This window comes from Cricetulus griseus, chromosome 7, assembly GCF_003668045.3.
Source record: "Cricetulus griseus strain 17A/GY chromosome 7, alternate assembly CriGri-PICRH-1.0, whole genome shotgun sequence".
NCBI classification, from domain to species: domain Eukaryota; kingdom Metazoa; phylum Chordata; class Mammalia; order Rodentia; family Cricetidae; genus Cricetulus; species Cricetulus griseus.
In genome coordinates this window covers 1,927,115-1,942,019 of record NC_048600.1, presented here as the reverse complement: position 1 = coordinate 1,942,019, position 14,905 = coordinate 1,927,115, and the positions used below count along the sequence as shown (strand labels likewise).

Below are 14,905 nucleotides of genomic sequence, written 5' to 3'. Positions count from 1 at the left end.
TGAGTACATACCACCTTTAAACTCTGAAGCGAAAGATGGTGTCTGAGCCAGGGGTTCTTTTCTATAAAAAGCTGGATAGGTAATGGATTTGGTTTGGGGACTATCCAGCCCCTGCCTCAAGTGTCCAGTTCTACTGCTGTGACAGGAAAATGGCTGTAGATCACATGTACTGCGCACGGCCACCGAACATTGCTTATGGGACAAACTTGAATTTCATGTAATTTTCACTTCATGCAATATTCTTCTTTTTCTTTTTTAAATAAATCATTTCAAATTACAATTTTCCATCTCAGGCCACAGTGTTCTCACCCTAGTTTAGGCTCACCTCACTGTGGATAGCAGCGAGTTCTGTGTATAAGCAGTTACTAAATCAGAGTTTCCCCAACTAAGGACAGGGACCTCCTCCTTCCCCCATAGCCCATGAAGCAGGAGTCAGAAATTGTGGTTCAGCTCTTTCCCTGATGCTTCCCAGCTGTGAACTTGGGCTAGTCACAGGGTATCAGAATCTCAGACTACTCATTTGTAAAATAGTAATTGCAAATTCTTTTTCTGACTGCCTGAAAGGACGGGTTTAACGTCATTTAAAACCTTGGCCTTGTGGCATTATAAGACTATGAAGCATTGCAGAACTATGGAAGCACAGAAATATTTTTGGTCATCTTATTTCTCATTTCCTCCATTTTCCAAAAGGGTGTCAGCATTTTAATCACCCTTCACCAAGCATTCCTGGAAGTCTGATTCTATGCCTCTGTGAGGCTTCCCCTAAAGGCAGGACAAGAAAAATATTGGGATCCTCGACACTCCTTGCCAGTCTATCGTGTTAAAATGTGACCTGTGTCACAGAAAAGGGGTGGGATGAGCAGCTGTGGGAGAGGTCAGCCCTGAAGGAGAGAAACAGGGCCAGCCAAACAGAAATTAGCTTATAAAGTGTGGTAAATTGGGGACAGAAAGGAACCAGAGGGGGCATTAAATAAGGAGAAACCACCAGCATCAATGAAGGACCTGGGAAGTGGAGGAGGGGCTATGTTTCATGGTAAACAGACTGAATTTGTTTTTCTCTGTACACCATGAGTAGTCACTGGGGGGAGGGAGTGTCTCTGGAGAATTCACTTTGGAGGAATTGTGTAAGAGAAAATATTTGGAACATGGTGGGAAGAGGGAGGGTCTGGTATTGCAGAGGAGTGGAGCAGAACTAAACCCTGTGGGGCTCAGGAGATAAGAAATGAAGTTTTGTAGCTCTGACTTTCCTGAAATCCTGATCACTATGTAGACCACACCAAACTCGGCCTCGAACCCACAGAGATCTCCATGCCTCCGCCTCCCAAATGCTGGGATTGAAGACTTGTGCCACTATGGCTAAAAGCTGTAGATTCTTAAAAGAATATTTAAAAGGGGGACCAGTGTTGTGAATGTATTGGAGAAGCATGATATTGGAGGAGTTGAACCCTTGTATAGGTTACTATAAAGATGAATACATGCACACACTGTCAGATTCAAAGTCCTTAAATTGATGTGTTTGTCTTCAACTTCCCTTCAAATTGGAGAGCCCCTGGAATTGGTCATTAGCAAAATGCAGTGCCTGACATTTGTGAGATGTGCTTTTGATATGTTAAGAGGAATGTTGCCAGTGGGGTCACAGGGTATTTATGAGCTGGGGGCTAGATAGGGTAGCTCGGCAGTTTAAGAGTCCTGGCTGCTCTTCAGAGGACAAGAGCTCAGTTCCCAGCACCCAAGTCAGGTGGCTCACAACCACTCCAGCTCCAGGGGAATCCAACACCCTCTTCTGGCCCTAGTAGCCTAGGCGCGCATGCGCAAGCATGCACACACACACACACACACACACACACACACACACACACACACACACACACACACACTTATTCACAGATAGAAAAATGCCCTTCTACTGAGTCTAATGATCCCTTGCGAAAATGGAATGCATTGTGACTTATGCTTTTGTTTCAGAAAATGTTCCAAACACTAAGGAGTCCAATCCAGTTCCTCCCCCTCCACGTAAGTCTTTGTGCAACTATTTCCAAATAATGCCTCTGGGCTTTTCTAAGAATGTGTTGATTGCAGAACACTTGCCAAGTGAACTGATAAAGGAGAGCTCTGGGCTTCTTCCCTCTTCCCTGTTCCTCTTTTCCCCACCTCACACTATTTTCCCCCTTTCCTCTGTCCTCCTTTCATCCTCCCTTTTCTGAGGTCTCTGTACCTTTGCCGTATTAACATGTGTAGCCTGAGTGGGAAGCTATAACCTCACATTATCAAGTTAATGATTTTCGTGCTTTTTTTCCTGTTGTGCTGGGAGAGTGTTTCAAGTTCCCAAGGGTGATTCCCTGCTCAGCACCATTTATGGGGAGAGCTGAGAGGGCAAGCAAGAGGAGAGTTCAATACCGTTGGTACGAAATGATGACTTGGGAAAAATGTAGGTCATAATATCATTTTGTATATATTTGAGTTTCCATGGTTATCAGTGTCACTGAAGCAGGGTTCCCCCTTGACTTCTAGCCACACACCCAAAGCTCTGACAGTCCTGGAACTCTCTGTAGACCAGGCTGGCCTTGAACTCAGAGGTATACCTGCCTCTGCCTCCTGAGTGCTGGATGCAAGTCATTCTTTAGAGAACTTTTATAGAAACCCTTTTAATGTCATGTCCTAAGTGTCTTATTTCCAGAAGATTATGGAATAGGAGTACCACAAACTCAGTAACAGACGCCATATAGAGCTGTCCCACAGGCTACATTAAGCTGGTGGACAGTCTGTCATTCTAGCTTCCACTAGGCTCTCCCTGGTTTCTAGTTCCTTCCCAGGACTGCTCCCCTGTTGTAGTAACTCATCTTGTGGTGGGTGGGGTCACCCTCACTTTTCCAGAATGTAAATGAAGCCACCCGAAGGCACATGGATGGAGGAGCTGTGGTCCCTTCCTGACTCCTTTCATCTGGAGATACTTAACAGGATCTTGTGAAGGGCTGCAGGGGGTCACATTTGCATATAACTGAAGCTTTTGTGTCCTGTAAGTTCAAAAGCAAAAGGATTTCATTTCTAGAGTGATCAGCTAGTATTGCTTCTGAATGGAGTGGAAAGAAGAAATGTATTTAGATCATGGAGAGTTTGTATCTTCACTTTGTGCGAACACACACACACACACACACACACACACACACACACACACACGTATATACAGATTTTTATTTTACCAAACACTTCCTTAGCCGCTAGTCCTAACTCATAGGTAGTGGTTCTTCAGTGGAAGGAAATATCCGATTTCTATGAACCGAAATCAGTTGCAAATATAAAATTGTCTTTGCCGAGTAGAGGAACAATTAGTTCTTTTATGTTTTGCTGACCATAAAACTTGACATGACAACCCACTGAGAAATAAATTTCTTCATGGAAAGATGGGGGGTTGGAGAGGAGACAAAAGGCAGGTTGTTTAAAATGAGGCAGCACTTAGGGGTTAAGATGAGGGCTGGCTCACTGTGGAGTCAGCGCAGTGTTCCAATGCACAAGAGTAATTTATTCTGTTCTTTTTTTTCTCACTCCCTTTCATCTCTTGTACCCTGTAAGTGTTCACAAGAACATTGCAGAGTTCACTAAGGCTGTGATGTCTGTGTAGTGAGAATCTCATTGTTCAGAAGTACTCAAGAAGAAGCAATGACAATGGAAGTTCACTTCCCCCTAACACATACTTCCTACCCCCCAGACAGGGTCTCACTCTGTAGGCCTTAGTTAGCCAGGAACTCACAATATAGACCAGGCTGGTCTTGAACTCATATTAATCTGCCTCCCAGAGCTGGAATTAAGGGCATGCCCCAGCTCATGTTACTTTACCTTCTTAAGTACCTTACAGCTGTGAAATTTCAAGTTACCTAGGTTCTCAGACCAGGACAATGAGACCACAGATATAAACTGTCACAAATTCATAAATCTTATTTTTAAAAATGACTTTTTGGGGGACCTGGAGAGGTTTCTCAGTGATTAAGAGCACTTGTTGCTCTTGCAGAGGACCTGGGTTCAATTCCCAGCACCTACATAGTGGCTCATAGCCATCTGTAAGTCCAGTTCTAGGATAGGAGCTCCAAAGGCACACATGTGGTACACATATATGCATTTAAGCAAAAGAGTTGTACAAATAAAGATAAACCTAAATTTTTTTATTTAAAAAAGTCTTTGCTTAGAATAAATTACTAACAGACTACTTAAAAACCCAAATGATCCATCTTTTCCTTTGTCAGAAAATTTGCCAGTAACAAAATGTGGAATTCAGTGTAACCCTTATTACGTGTGTCTGAATTTACTTTATGACTGTGCTTGTAAAGTGAGAATCAAATGGAAGTGTATAATACTGATTTACATAGAGTATGTGTTTCCCTCTTTTTAGAGATTTTCCATGGGCTGGACACGCTAACCGTGATGGGCATTGCGTTTGCAGCGTTTGTGATTGGAGCACTCCTGACTGGGGCCTTGTGGTACATCTATTCCCACACAGGTGAGCGTGACTGCTTACACCCATCTCGGCACCTGCCATATAGCAGACACTCGGCAATTTTATGAATGGATGAAATAAGCAAAAGATATGTTCACCTCCACTATTTTTATACTTACATACTTGGTATAAATTGGGTCATGTAAAAATAAAACTTGGCCTAAGGGATGCTTGAAAAGAGGTTTATCCTCTGCTAGTTCTACACAAACTTCCCTTAAATTCTATAACAGCATGGCTTTATTAGAAGCTGAATATCACCAACACCATAACTGAAACTAAAAAACATAACTAGAAAAATCCCTCCAAAGAAAGACTTTGGAATAAACTGAGAGATATCCAGCATGTGATGAGAGAAACCAGTTGCTTATTACCACAAATGCCAGGGGCACTAAACAAGGGCCACCAGCATCCCTGTCAATGACTCTAAACTAAGATCCTCTGGCCTTTAGCTCATAACATCTTTGATAAACAAGTTTCTCCTATGTTTACAAAGCTTAGAATTTCAAAATATATTTTTATGATTAGAAAAACAAAGTGAAACAAAAATTTTAAAGCTAAACTTTCCTGTCCCCACCTCCTAATTCTGAAGCTCCCCTCCAGCCAGCACCCAGGTTAACCCTGTTGAAAAGCTGATTCACTCACTCAGTGGGGAAGAAAACATACCCCCCCAGTGCTTTTTAAACTTTCCTACAAATTAGGAAGGGATGGCATTTTAAAGTCATGTTTGTTTGGGGTACTTGTAGTTTGTGCTGTGAGCCTGGGTAAACTATGCTAGACTGGTCATTCTGAGGCAAACTTGAACTTCATTCGTTCTCCATCATCCCACTGAATCCTATAGTCTTCTCCTCAGCTTGAGTCATTCAGGTAGTCTCACCAGGATGACTAATTTGAAGGGAAGAGAACTACTAAAGAGAGCCTCAGGCATCATCATACCTTTTAGTTTTCTTAATGTATGAATGTCCTCATGGGTGTGAATGTATGTGCAGGGGTGTGTGTGTGTGTGTGTGTGTGTGTGTGTGTGTGTGTGTGTGTGTGTGTTCGAACACACGTGTGGAGGCCCAATGCTGACTTTGGGTGGTTCCCCATCATTCACTTTATGTATTGAGGCCTGGTCTTTTGGTGAATTCAGAATTCTCAATAGTGCTGATACAGCTAACCACCTTGCTCCAGTGATCCTGTCTTTGCCTCCCAATGCTGAGATTACAATTAGCCACCAACCTTACCTGGATTTCACATGGGTTCTGCCGGTTCTAACACCAGCTCTCATACCTAGACAGCAGGCGCTTATCCCCTGAGCCACCTCCCCAGCCCCTGTGTTTTCTGTTAGTTGCTAAACAGCCTCAAACTGTTGAGAAATATATGTGACAGAGCTCTTTTGCTAGTTAGATTTTTCTGATTCTTTTCTCACCAGCCTTTCACTTCAAATGCCATATCCCTTAGATTATAGCACAGTTCGAAACAAGCCCTTGGTGTCTGGCCAGACTGCTCTCCAAAGTCAACCTAGTGGCAAACGCTTAGTATTTACTCATGGAGCGTTGAGTTCTCAAAACTTGTTGTTCCAACCAACATCCTTTGAGTGAAATGCATTTCATGTCACAGAAAACTAAGCCCTGAGTGGGATGACCCTGAGTGTTTTATAAATGATGTGAATCATTTGAAGAGGTTTCCTCCATGTGAAAGCTCAGGAAAAAAAAAAAAAAAAAAAAAAAAAAAAAAAAAAAAAAAAAAAAAAAAAAAAAAAAACAACCAAAAGGGACAGCTTTTAGCAGAGTAGAATTTTGGAGTAGATAATATTATCCCAGCAATACTGACATGTTTAGATCTCAGTCTAATAGTTCCTTGCAACTTTTTCCAGCCTCCTGCACAGGGGAGGTTCCAGGGCACTTGGCACCCTGCGTTGTCTACTGGGAATGAACTTGGAGGCACTCCAAGGAGGCTGTAGCCCTGAGGATTTTATGTGGGGCTGGTCACCCACAGATGTTTTCCATGTGTCTGCTCAGCCACTGGTTGCCTTCGGTCTTAGAACTGATCCTGAACCCCACACAGCCCATCTTGGGCTAGGAAACCAGGCCCAGGCATAATATAGGGCTAGCCAATGGTACTCACTGTGGAAGCACACCCCACAGAGGTCCATCTGCTAATTCCAGATTTGTCCACAGCCAAGCCAATAGAGAGGAAAGCCTGACTGTATTGTGTCCTGCTCACTGAACTTGGAGGTGGGTGTGCCTCACCCTGTTTCATCCAGAGGGGGAGCTTAAAGCATTGTTGATACAAAAATAAAGTTTGCACATAGATTAAATACAAACAAAAGTCCCTTCCAGCAAACAGTTTATGTTCATGCCAACTCAGAAACTAAAAGGCCTACTATAGACACTGTCCTTTGGGCTTAAACTCTGTTGACTTTGCTTATGATACTGCTCCAGAATTGCTTTTCAGTCAAAGTTGTGGCCCCCAGTTCACTTCATGCACAGCTCATAATTAATCTTAGTGCTACACAAACACAAAGAGGGCTCAGTTCAGAACCCAGTAAATGTCTGGTATGGGTCAGCCAGCAGCAAGTTTAGATGAACAGGGATGGTCAGAATGTTGTGACCAGCAAGCAGAGATGAGCATCCAAACATTAACTCAGCCCTTCTTAATTTCCATAATAAGTTCAGCTGTGGAACTCAGACCTTATATGGTCTATTTGGGGGTTCAGGCTGCATCTGCTTCTGTGTCCAAAAACAACCCTTCATCTGGATGACTCCCCTCTGCTTATGTTTTCCAGCCTTCCCAAAGCACAAACCAAGCCACACATTTGAATTGTGATTCTTTACGTCCCTGGAATCATTTTTGCTCTAAAAAGATAGGGTTCCTACGGTCATATGACAACTGTGGGCTCAATGAGATTATCTCTTTGGGGCTCCATTAGTTTGGAAAGCCCCTTTTTAAAGCTCTGCTTCATGTTTAGACATCAGGGGAGAGGGGAGAGGATGGTTGGGGGTAGGTATAGTTCTAGTCCAAGATTTCTCACCTCTGGTGACACGGGTCACAAAGTCAGAGGTATACATCTGTTGTTTTCTAGAGGACAAAAGCTCTTACATTTGTTTTGTTGAAAACATTGTTAGCCTCATGTACGTGTACAGTGTGACACCAGAACTGGTTCTGCAAAACTTACTGCACAACCAGACCCCCCAGCCCCCGACACACACAACATACACTGCCTCACCCTTTTTCTCATTCTCTGCAGTAACATTTTGGTTTTTTTCTCTTGTCTGATTCTTTGGGATATTAACTGGCATCTATAACACCAATAGACCACTGCTTCTTTTTGTTTGGGATCTTCTCTGTCAACATCCTACTGCAGAAACCGGAGGTTTATTTAGATTCTACCCGGATGCCCTAATGACGCATTCCTTCCCCTTTTTATCCTGTAGTAGAATCATACTGAAGTTTGGGTTAGATCCATATTCTCTGTTCCTGTGATTATGACCACCCCCCAACATGCTAATCACAACTTAGCCACTTAAGTATGATAGTTATATTCTTTCTCCCATGGGTTTTAGTTTTTCCAAGGATCAGTTGCATTTCCCTGCCTGTCTGCATCCCATCCCCCATTATGGTTTAGTTTTCCAGACATCATCAATCCATCCACTGGCTGCCAGCTGTTGCTATCTCTTAATACATCCAGGCATGCCACCCATTCTCTTCCACAAGAGGGTAGCTGGGGATGGATCAGCATTTAGGAGTGTTTGCTGTTCCTTTGGAGAGCCTGGGTTTGGTGCCCAGCACCTATGCCCAGCAGCTGTTCACACACATGAATGCTCTCACTCTCCCCCCACCCCCTCTTAAATCGATTTTTAAGCTAGTTGGACCTATCTAATGTCTTATGCCACAGATCCAAAGTCTTCCTCCTCCTTAGCTTACAGGGGACATGGGAAATACTGGTTTCCTTTATGCTGTGAGTCTGAAATATCTTCATTTTATAGAAACCCTTGATAGATGAACATGGCACAGACTGTTAGATTATAAACAGCCCCTTTGGAATTTTGAAAGCACTCCTCGTTTCCTTCTATCTCTAAGATAGCTGCTGATGGTTTGAGGACATGTAGCTTTAGATTTCTGATTCTCTCTGTGTGACTTTCATTTCTGGAATCATCTTTACAATAATCTCCCTTGATTTAGATGTGTTTTTGTATTTTGTGCTGGGAATTAATTGGGCTTTCAGCTTAGAAATGCATGTCCTTTGTTCTATTCCTCCTTCTCTCTATCCCTTCCTTTCTTCCCTCTTTCTGGTTTTTTTTTTTTTTTTGGGAGGGGGGTGATATAGGATTATCTCAATGCAGCACAGACTGGCCTTAAACTCACTGTGTGACCCAGACTGGCCTCAAACTTCCCATCCTCACTTTACCTGGCTTCTTTTCTCTTCCTTTCATTGCCTCTATGTTCTGTCTTCTCTCATTACAGAAATCATTTTATTTGAAAGATGAACCTCTTTAACTAGTCCTCTGTCTTTCAGATGCCTATAATACTGCCTTGAAATTTTTAAATTCTGAGAACTGAGTTTCTTTTGTTTTGTTCTTTAAAGTTCTGTTCTTTCCTCGTTTGTGCCTGCATTCTCTGTCTGAAAACCATATAGGTGTAGCTAAGAATATGGAGGGTCTGACAATGTAGGCTTCCTTAGAGTGTGTTGAAGGGGCTGTTTTATGGGTAAGCCCCAGTGTCATCCCCCCTCCCCCACCAGCATCTTTCATCTGGACTCATCAGGTTTTCAATGCCTTCCTGTTTCCCACCTTCTGGGTATAGGTCCTGCTGTTTCGAAACTTTTTTTTAATGGGTATTAATAAAAAGTGCTGACATAGCAATACAGGAAAACTTCCTGGGCAGGGCAGTACTGACACTTTTCCTGAATGTGGGTAATCAAATACATGTCATGTTCTGGAGGAAACAAAACGTGTGGGCTTTCACTAGAGGACCAAGACCATTTGACTTCAGTAGCTGTGAGACTGAGCAATGATGCAATGATGTCAGCTGAGCCCCAAGCAAGTAAATGTCCTCTCAGAACCTCCCTCCAGGTGTAGTACCTTGTCCTCAGCTGTGTCTGAGTATTTCCCATACCCTCGGTGTCACCATTTTTAAAGGGTACATGACCCTCTTCCCCAAGATGAGGACGAGCAGGTTGCAGCCTAGCAGAGAGACAGGGAACTCAGGGGAGCCGTATTGCACCCAGTACAGTGGTCGAGTCTGCTTCACTGTGTAAAGCCCTGAGCAGCACCTCTCCTTCAGTGTGTGCTGCCTGTTTGTCTGGGCTCTTGAAGCCTCTGTGACATGAATTAATTGAGTCTCAGCCTTTGCCACTCAGAGCCAAGGTTTGGGCTCTTTAGTCAGCTCTGGGTCCCCCAGTGCCTCAGCAATTCCCAGTGTTTTATCACTGTTGTCTTGGTTTCTGGGATTCTGTCTTTAAAGAGCTTCCCTCTCTCTCTTCCTGTCATAATGTGAGATTTAAGGAGGGGAACAAGTTTATGTGTGCCTATAAAGCACTGCTTCTTTATCTGCCTCTTTGCTAAATCCTTGGAAATGTCTTTCCAGCTTCTTCTGTGCAAGGGGTGGGGTGGCAGGATTAGGCCACAGTGCTAACGTGACAATGGGTGGTGCTCTGCATCTATAGGTGCCTCCTTCTTCCCACTCTGCACTACACACTTGAAGGACATATGGCTCCAATGCTTTCATCTTTGTGTTGCTTTTTAGATAATAAGCTTATTAACACATAATTTGTTTGTTTGTCTCCAATTAGTATATGCTTATCTCTGTCTAGCTTGTTCACGAGTCTACTCATCCTGTCACTAATGCAGTGATACTCCTGGCTATTAGTGAATGCCAAGCACAGATTCGCTTATTCACTGGTGCAATACTAGTGAGCAACAGAGCCCTGTGTTCTCTTGTGGAACTCACATACATGAGAAGGAAGAGCAAACGGGCCATGAACAGCAGTTCTGAAGGAAACCCAGATCCCAGCAGAGGCCAAGTCTTAGGACGGCAACAACTTAGTGAGTTTGTCAGAAAGGCAAGTCTCCCCAGCAGGAAGAAGCGTGGTTGTCAGGAGCAGGAGAGAAGGGAGGGATAGGAATCATTGAGGGAGATGCACATGGACAGAGATGGGACGGTGGCAGGTGATTATCTTAACCCTCTATTTTCTGGCTATTTGGGAAAGAGTAGGTGGGTCTTTTCTGTGAAGAGAGGGGGTCCTGCTCTCTTCACAGCCTCAGCAGGTTCTCCTCTACCCAGCTCCATCTTTCTGACACTGGGGCCCACTTGCTGTCTTGCCTACCACCGTGGTCAAACCTTCATCAAGCTTGGTGACCTCCTTTTCATGGTAGTGCGGTTGTGGGGGGGACTTCATTGAGACTTCAGACCTCTGAAAACACATGGACCTTTGCAGAGAGTCTCCTAACTGAAGCTTTTTCCTGACTCAGTGGGCTTTCAGTGTGTGCTTGACCTCTGTTCCTAGAATGTATGTGTGTTCAGTGGAGGATGACCAAGTAGAAGCCTGAGGAATCAGAGCAGGCAGCCCTAGGACGAGGCTTCTGTGTTTTATTTCGCTCTGTGAAACACAGTGCTCCTGCCTGTAGATTGTTTTCTACTTACAATTTGAGCAGCCTGAAATATCTGACATTTTTATAGGACCCAGGCATTCAAGAGGCTTTTCTTAGGTGTTTCTTGTTTAAGGGTCTCACCTCTAGGGACCTCATGAAGTTCTGCATCTGCCAGGGGAACTATGGGAAATAGACCCAGCTCAAATGACAAGACTGGCAGCAAAATGAAGTAGAGAGCTTTAAGGCTAATTGTTTAATAATAAGGTACATGTAGGGCTTCTTAAAGGCACATAGGAGGGGTTTGGAGATGTTGCTCAGTTGGTAGGATGCTGGCCTAACAAGCAGGAAGCCTGGGATCTCATCCCCAGCACAGTATAAACTGGGTAATCGCAGCACTCGGGAGGAGGCAGGAAGATCCAGAAAGGCTTCTCTCTTCCTCCACCAGTCTCTCCTGCCCTCCTCCACTCCCTCCACTTCTCTTATTCTTACTGCCAGACTCAGAGTATATTCCATCTTTCACAAAGTCAAGTTAATGTTATATGCAGAAAATCAAAGTGCAGTTGGTAGCAGGTTGACCATAGCTAGAAATAAAATCAAGAAACAGGAAGAATATTTGGAAAGACTAATTCTGCCTTGGAGTAGCATCAGACTCATGGCAACAACTAACCTATACCCCACCCCTGTCCTGGGAAGGAACAGGTTCTAAGATGGATAAGAAGTGACTGGAGGCTCTCTAAACTGAAGGCAGTAGCCTAAGCCTCCTTAGAGGCCTGCAACTAGTTGCAGTTAGTGTATGAAAACAACAAAACAGAAAACAATACCAATTGATGAAAAATTGCAACCAACAAATAGGCCCAAAGGAAAATTTTGACTCCCATAGCTCACCCCGTGCTTAACTATCTCCCAAGAAAGAGGTCCAATAATTTCCCTCCATACCAAGCAACTTCTTTCTGTGTCTCACCTGTGTTCCCACCACTGACATTTGAGCTCATTTCCTTACATCCTCACCTCCAGGGAGATAAAGAACAGCTAGCTGGTTCTGTTTCCATAATGGTCTCCAGAACACTGCACAGTCTTCTTTGGGCTCAGTAACCTAGATTCCTGTTACCTTCCTTTCAATGTTAGTCACACCTCTCATCATGTCTTCCTGGAAACTGTGAGACAAAAGACTTACAGATAAAAATCCACTTTGAGGGCTGGAAAGGGGCTTAGTCTTGAAGACTTGAGTTTGGTTCCCAGCACCCACATCAGGCAGCTCACTACAACCTGTAACTCCAGCTTCAGGGTAGCCACTTCCTCTTTTGGTCTTTGTGCACAACTGAACACACATGGGCCTGCATGTACTGCTATGAAGACATACATGCATACACATGCATTAAAAAAAAAAAAAGAATTCAGTTATGAAGATTTGGACGATACTGTGCTAAGTTACAGAAATAAAAGCCATTGTCCTTTAGGAAATACGTTTTCCTCTTCCTTAAAAGATCATCCCCATCACCCAAACCCAGCCACAGGCTATCATGTGAGACAAGTGGCATGAGACCTTGCTTTTCTCATCTCTACCCATCAACCCCACCTCTGACCCCCAGTCTTGAGTGCTCCAAGGCTCCAAAAGCCCCTTCCCTACTCTCTTCCTCCTCCCTGCCACTCTCTCCACCCCTGTGTGGTTTGAGATTTTAAAGTACAAAATCTGGTGACTAAATTTGCTGTGTGAGGAACAAGCCTTCCTAGAACATCTCACATATCACCGAGCCTATTCTGCTTAGCCACAGGGTCCTCCCAGCCCACCTCTCCTCCACATGATGCCTGGCTGTCACCTGTCACCCAAGGGATGCTTTATTTTCTTACAGTGCCTCTCCCATCTCACAAGAAAGGAGGAGGCGAGGCCAGAGGATCAGGGAAAAAACTGGTTATATCAAGAAATGTTAGGTTTAACGGGGGCTGGAGAGATGGCTCAGAGGTTAAGAGCACTGACTGCTCTTCCAGAGGTCCTGAGTTCAATTCCCAGCAACCACATGGTGGCTCATTCAACCATCCATTACTAGATCTGGTGCCCTCTTCTGGTGTGCAGATATACGTGGAAGCAGAATGTTGTATACATAATAAATAAATAAAATCTTTAAAAAAAAGAAATGTTAGGTTTTATATGTGAAAATAGCAACCGGACAGATGAGCTGGTCTGTGGAAGGGTTCTCTTGGCTTAAGATTACTATTAGTTTGTGAGGGTAAGTGTGTGTATATGTGTGAGTGTTCGTCACAGAGGGCGTGTGTGAGTGGCTGTGTATGTTCATGTACACCAGAGGTTGACCTTGTGTGTCTTCCTTGATCGCTCTATACCGTATATATTGAGAAGGGTCTCTCACTCCAACCCAGAGCTTATAGATTCCTCTACTCCACCATAGCCAGTCTACTCCAGGATCTGGGGAGGGGTCTTCAACATTGATCAGCAGGTTTCCCTGACAGATTCTCCCTGATTGAACAGGTCTTTGAACTGAAGTCAGCAGAGTATCAGGTTAGTGTGACTCACCCACCTCAGGGGCAGGCCCTGCAACCTTGAGTATAGGGCTCTTTTATTCTCTCTTTAGGATTTTACTTTTGGTAATGTAAAAAATGCTTCCCACATGAGAGTTTCCAAGGCTCTAAAAGTTACAAAATCTCTTCTTCATGGGCACTGATTAAAATAAACTAACACAGCAACAAATTATATTTGGCAAACAGATACCAGGAAGCAGATATTCGGACTTCCTGGGCAGGACACAGTGCTGACATTTTTCCTGGATGTGAATCAAATATTCGCCCTGTTCTGGAAGAGATAAATGTGAACTTACCACTAGATGAGTAAGAATGTCCTGCTTTGGCCACTAGAGACCAAGCCCTCAAGGCCAGCAGAGCCCAAAGGGGTGTTAAGAAATCTCTTCTTTAGACCAGTGTGCCCTTGATTTAAATAGGGAGGTTTTTTTAGGTTCAGGGGTTAGAAATTTAATCCAGTAATAAAGTGCTAACTTAGCCAGGACTAAGCCTTGGTTTCAGTTCCAGCACTGGATAGATGGACTGGTGGATGGACAGATGGGTTTTTATGCCCACCTTAGCTTTCTAATGGGTAACATGAGGTCCCAACTGAGAATGGCTCAACATGTGTGTTGTAAAGGGGTGTGTGTCTACACATCAAGGGCTGGAAATACATGGGCCGATAGCTCAGGGGTAGAGCATGTGCCTGTTATGGACAGGGCTCTGGCTCAAACTCTAGGACTGAGAAAGGAAACTGGAGGGGGAGGGAAAGAGAAAAGATTGGATTGTTGTCTAGAAATAATCTCCCATTTGGGCAAAAGTCAATTTTTAGCAAAATGTCACTTTCCTTGAAACAAACTTCCCACTGTTGATTGCATACACACTTGAAGGGACAGCACTAGGGAAGACACAAAATATTCCAAGGCATGAAGAGCATTAGAATAATCTGCCTGCTCCTTGGGAATATTAATCCCATCCTCTCTCCATCCCTCCAATCCCAGGAGAAAAACTAGAGGAAATCAAGGACTAAATGCACACACAGTAGCCTCGGGTGCTCTGAGGTGGATGCAGAAGCCCATGGAGCTGTGATTCATAAAGCTGAAACCTGACCCAGGGCATGAGCCGGTTCTGCATTTTGTAAAAGGCTCTTTTGGCAGAGATTTTTTGAGGGGCCCCAGGAAGGCAATGCAAGGCCTCTAGTTCCTGAGCTGGCTCAGGGGTCAGAGCCTGCTCTAGCTGCTGCAGTGTTGTGTTTTAAGGAAGCCGAAGGAAGGGTTGCTTATCTCTGGCTGATAGATGTGTATTTCAGCAGGACAGGAAAACTCAAACAGACCAG

The 14,905-nt window shown here is 44.0% G+C and overlaps 1 protein-coding gene across 1 annotated transcript in view; it reads left to right on the top strand.

The window, feature by feature from the left end:
- Tgfbr3 (transforming growth factor beta receptor 3) overlaps positions 1 to 14,905 on the top strand; it is a 180,519-nt gene that overhangs the window by 161,299 nt on the left and 4,315 nt on the right. Inside the window, exons 15-16 of the mRNA XM_027425899.2 lie at positions 1,966 to 2,013; positions 4,385 to 4,492. Of these exons, the coding sequence (XP_027281700.1) occupies positions 1,966 to 2,013; positions 4,385 to 4,492 (156 nt within the window). The remainder of the gene's footprint in view (positions 1 to 1,965; positions 2,014 to 4,384; positions 4,493 to 14,905) is intronic.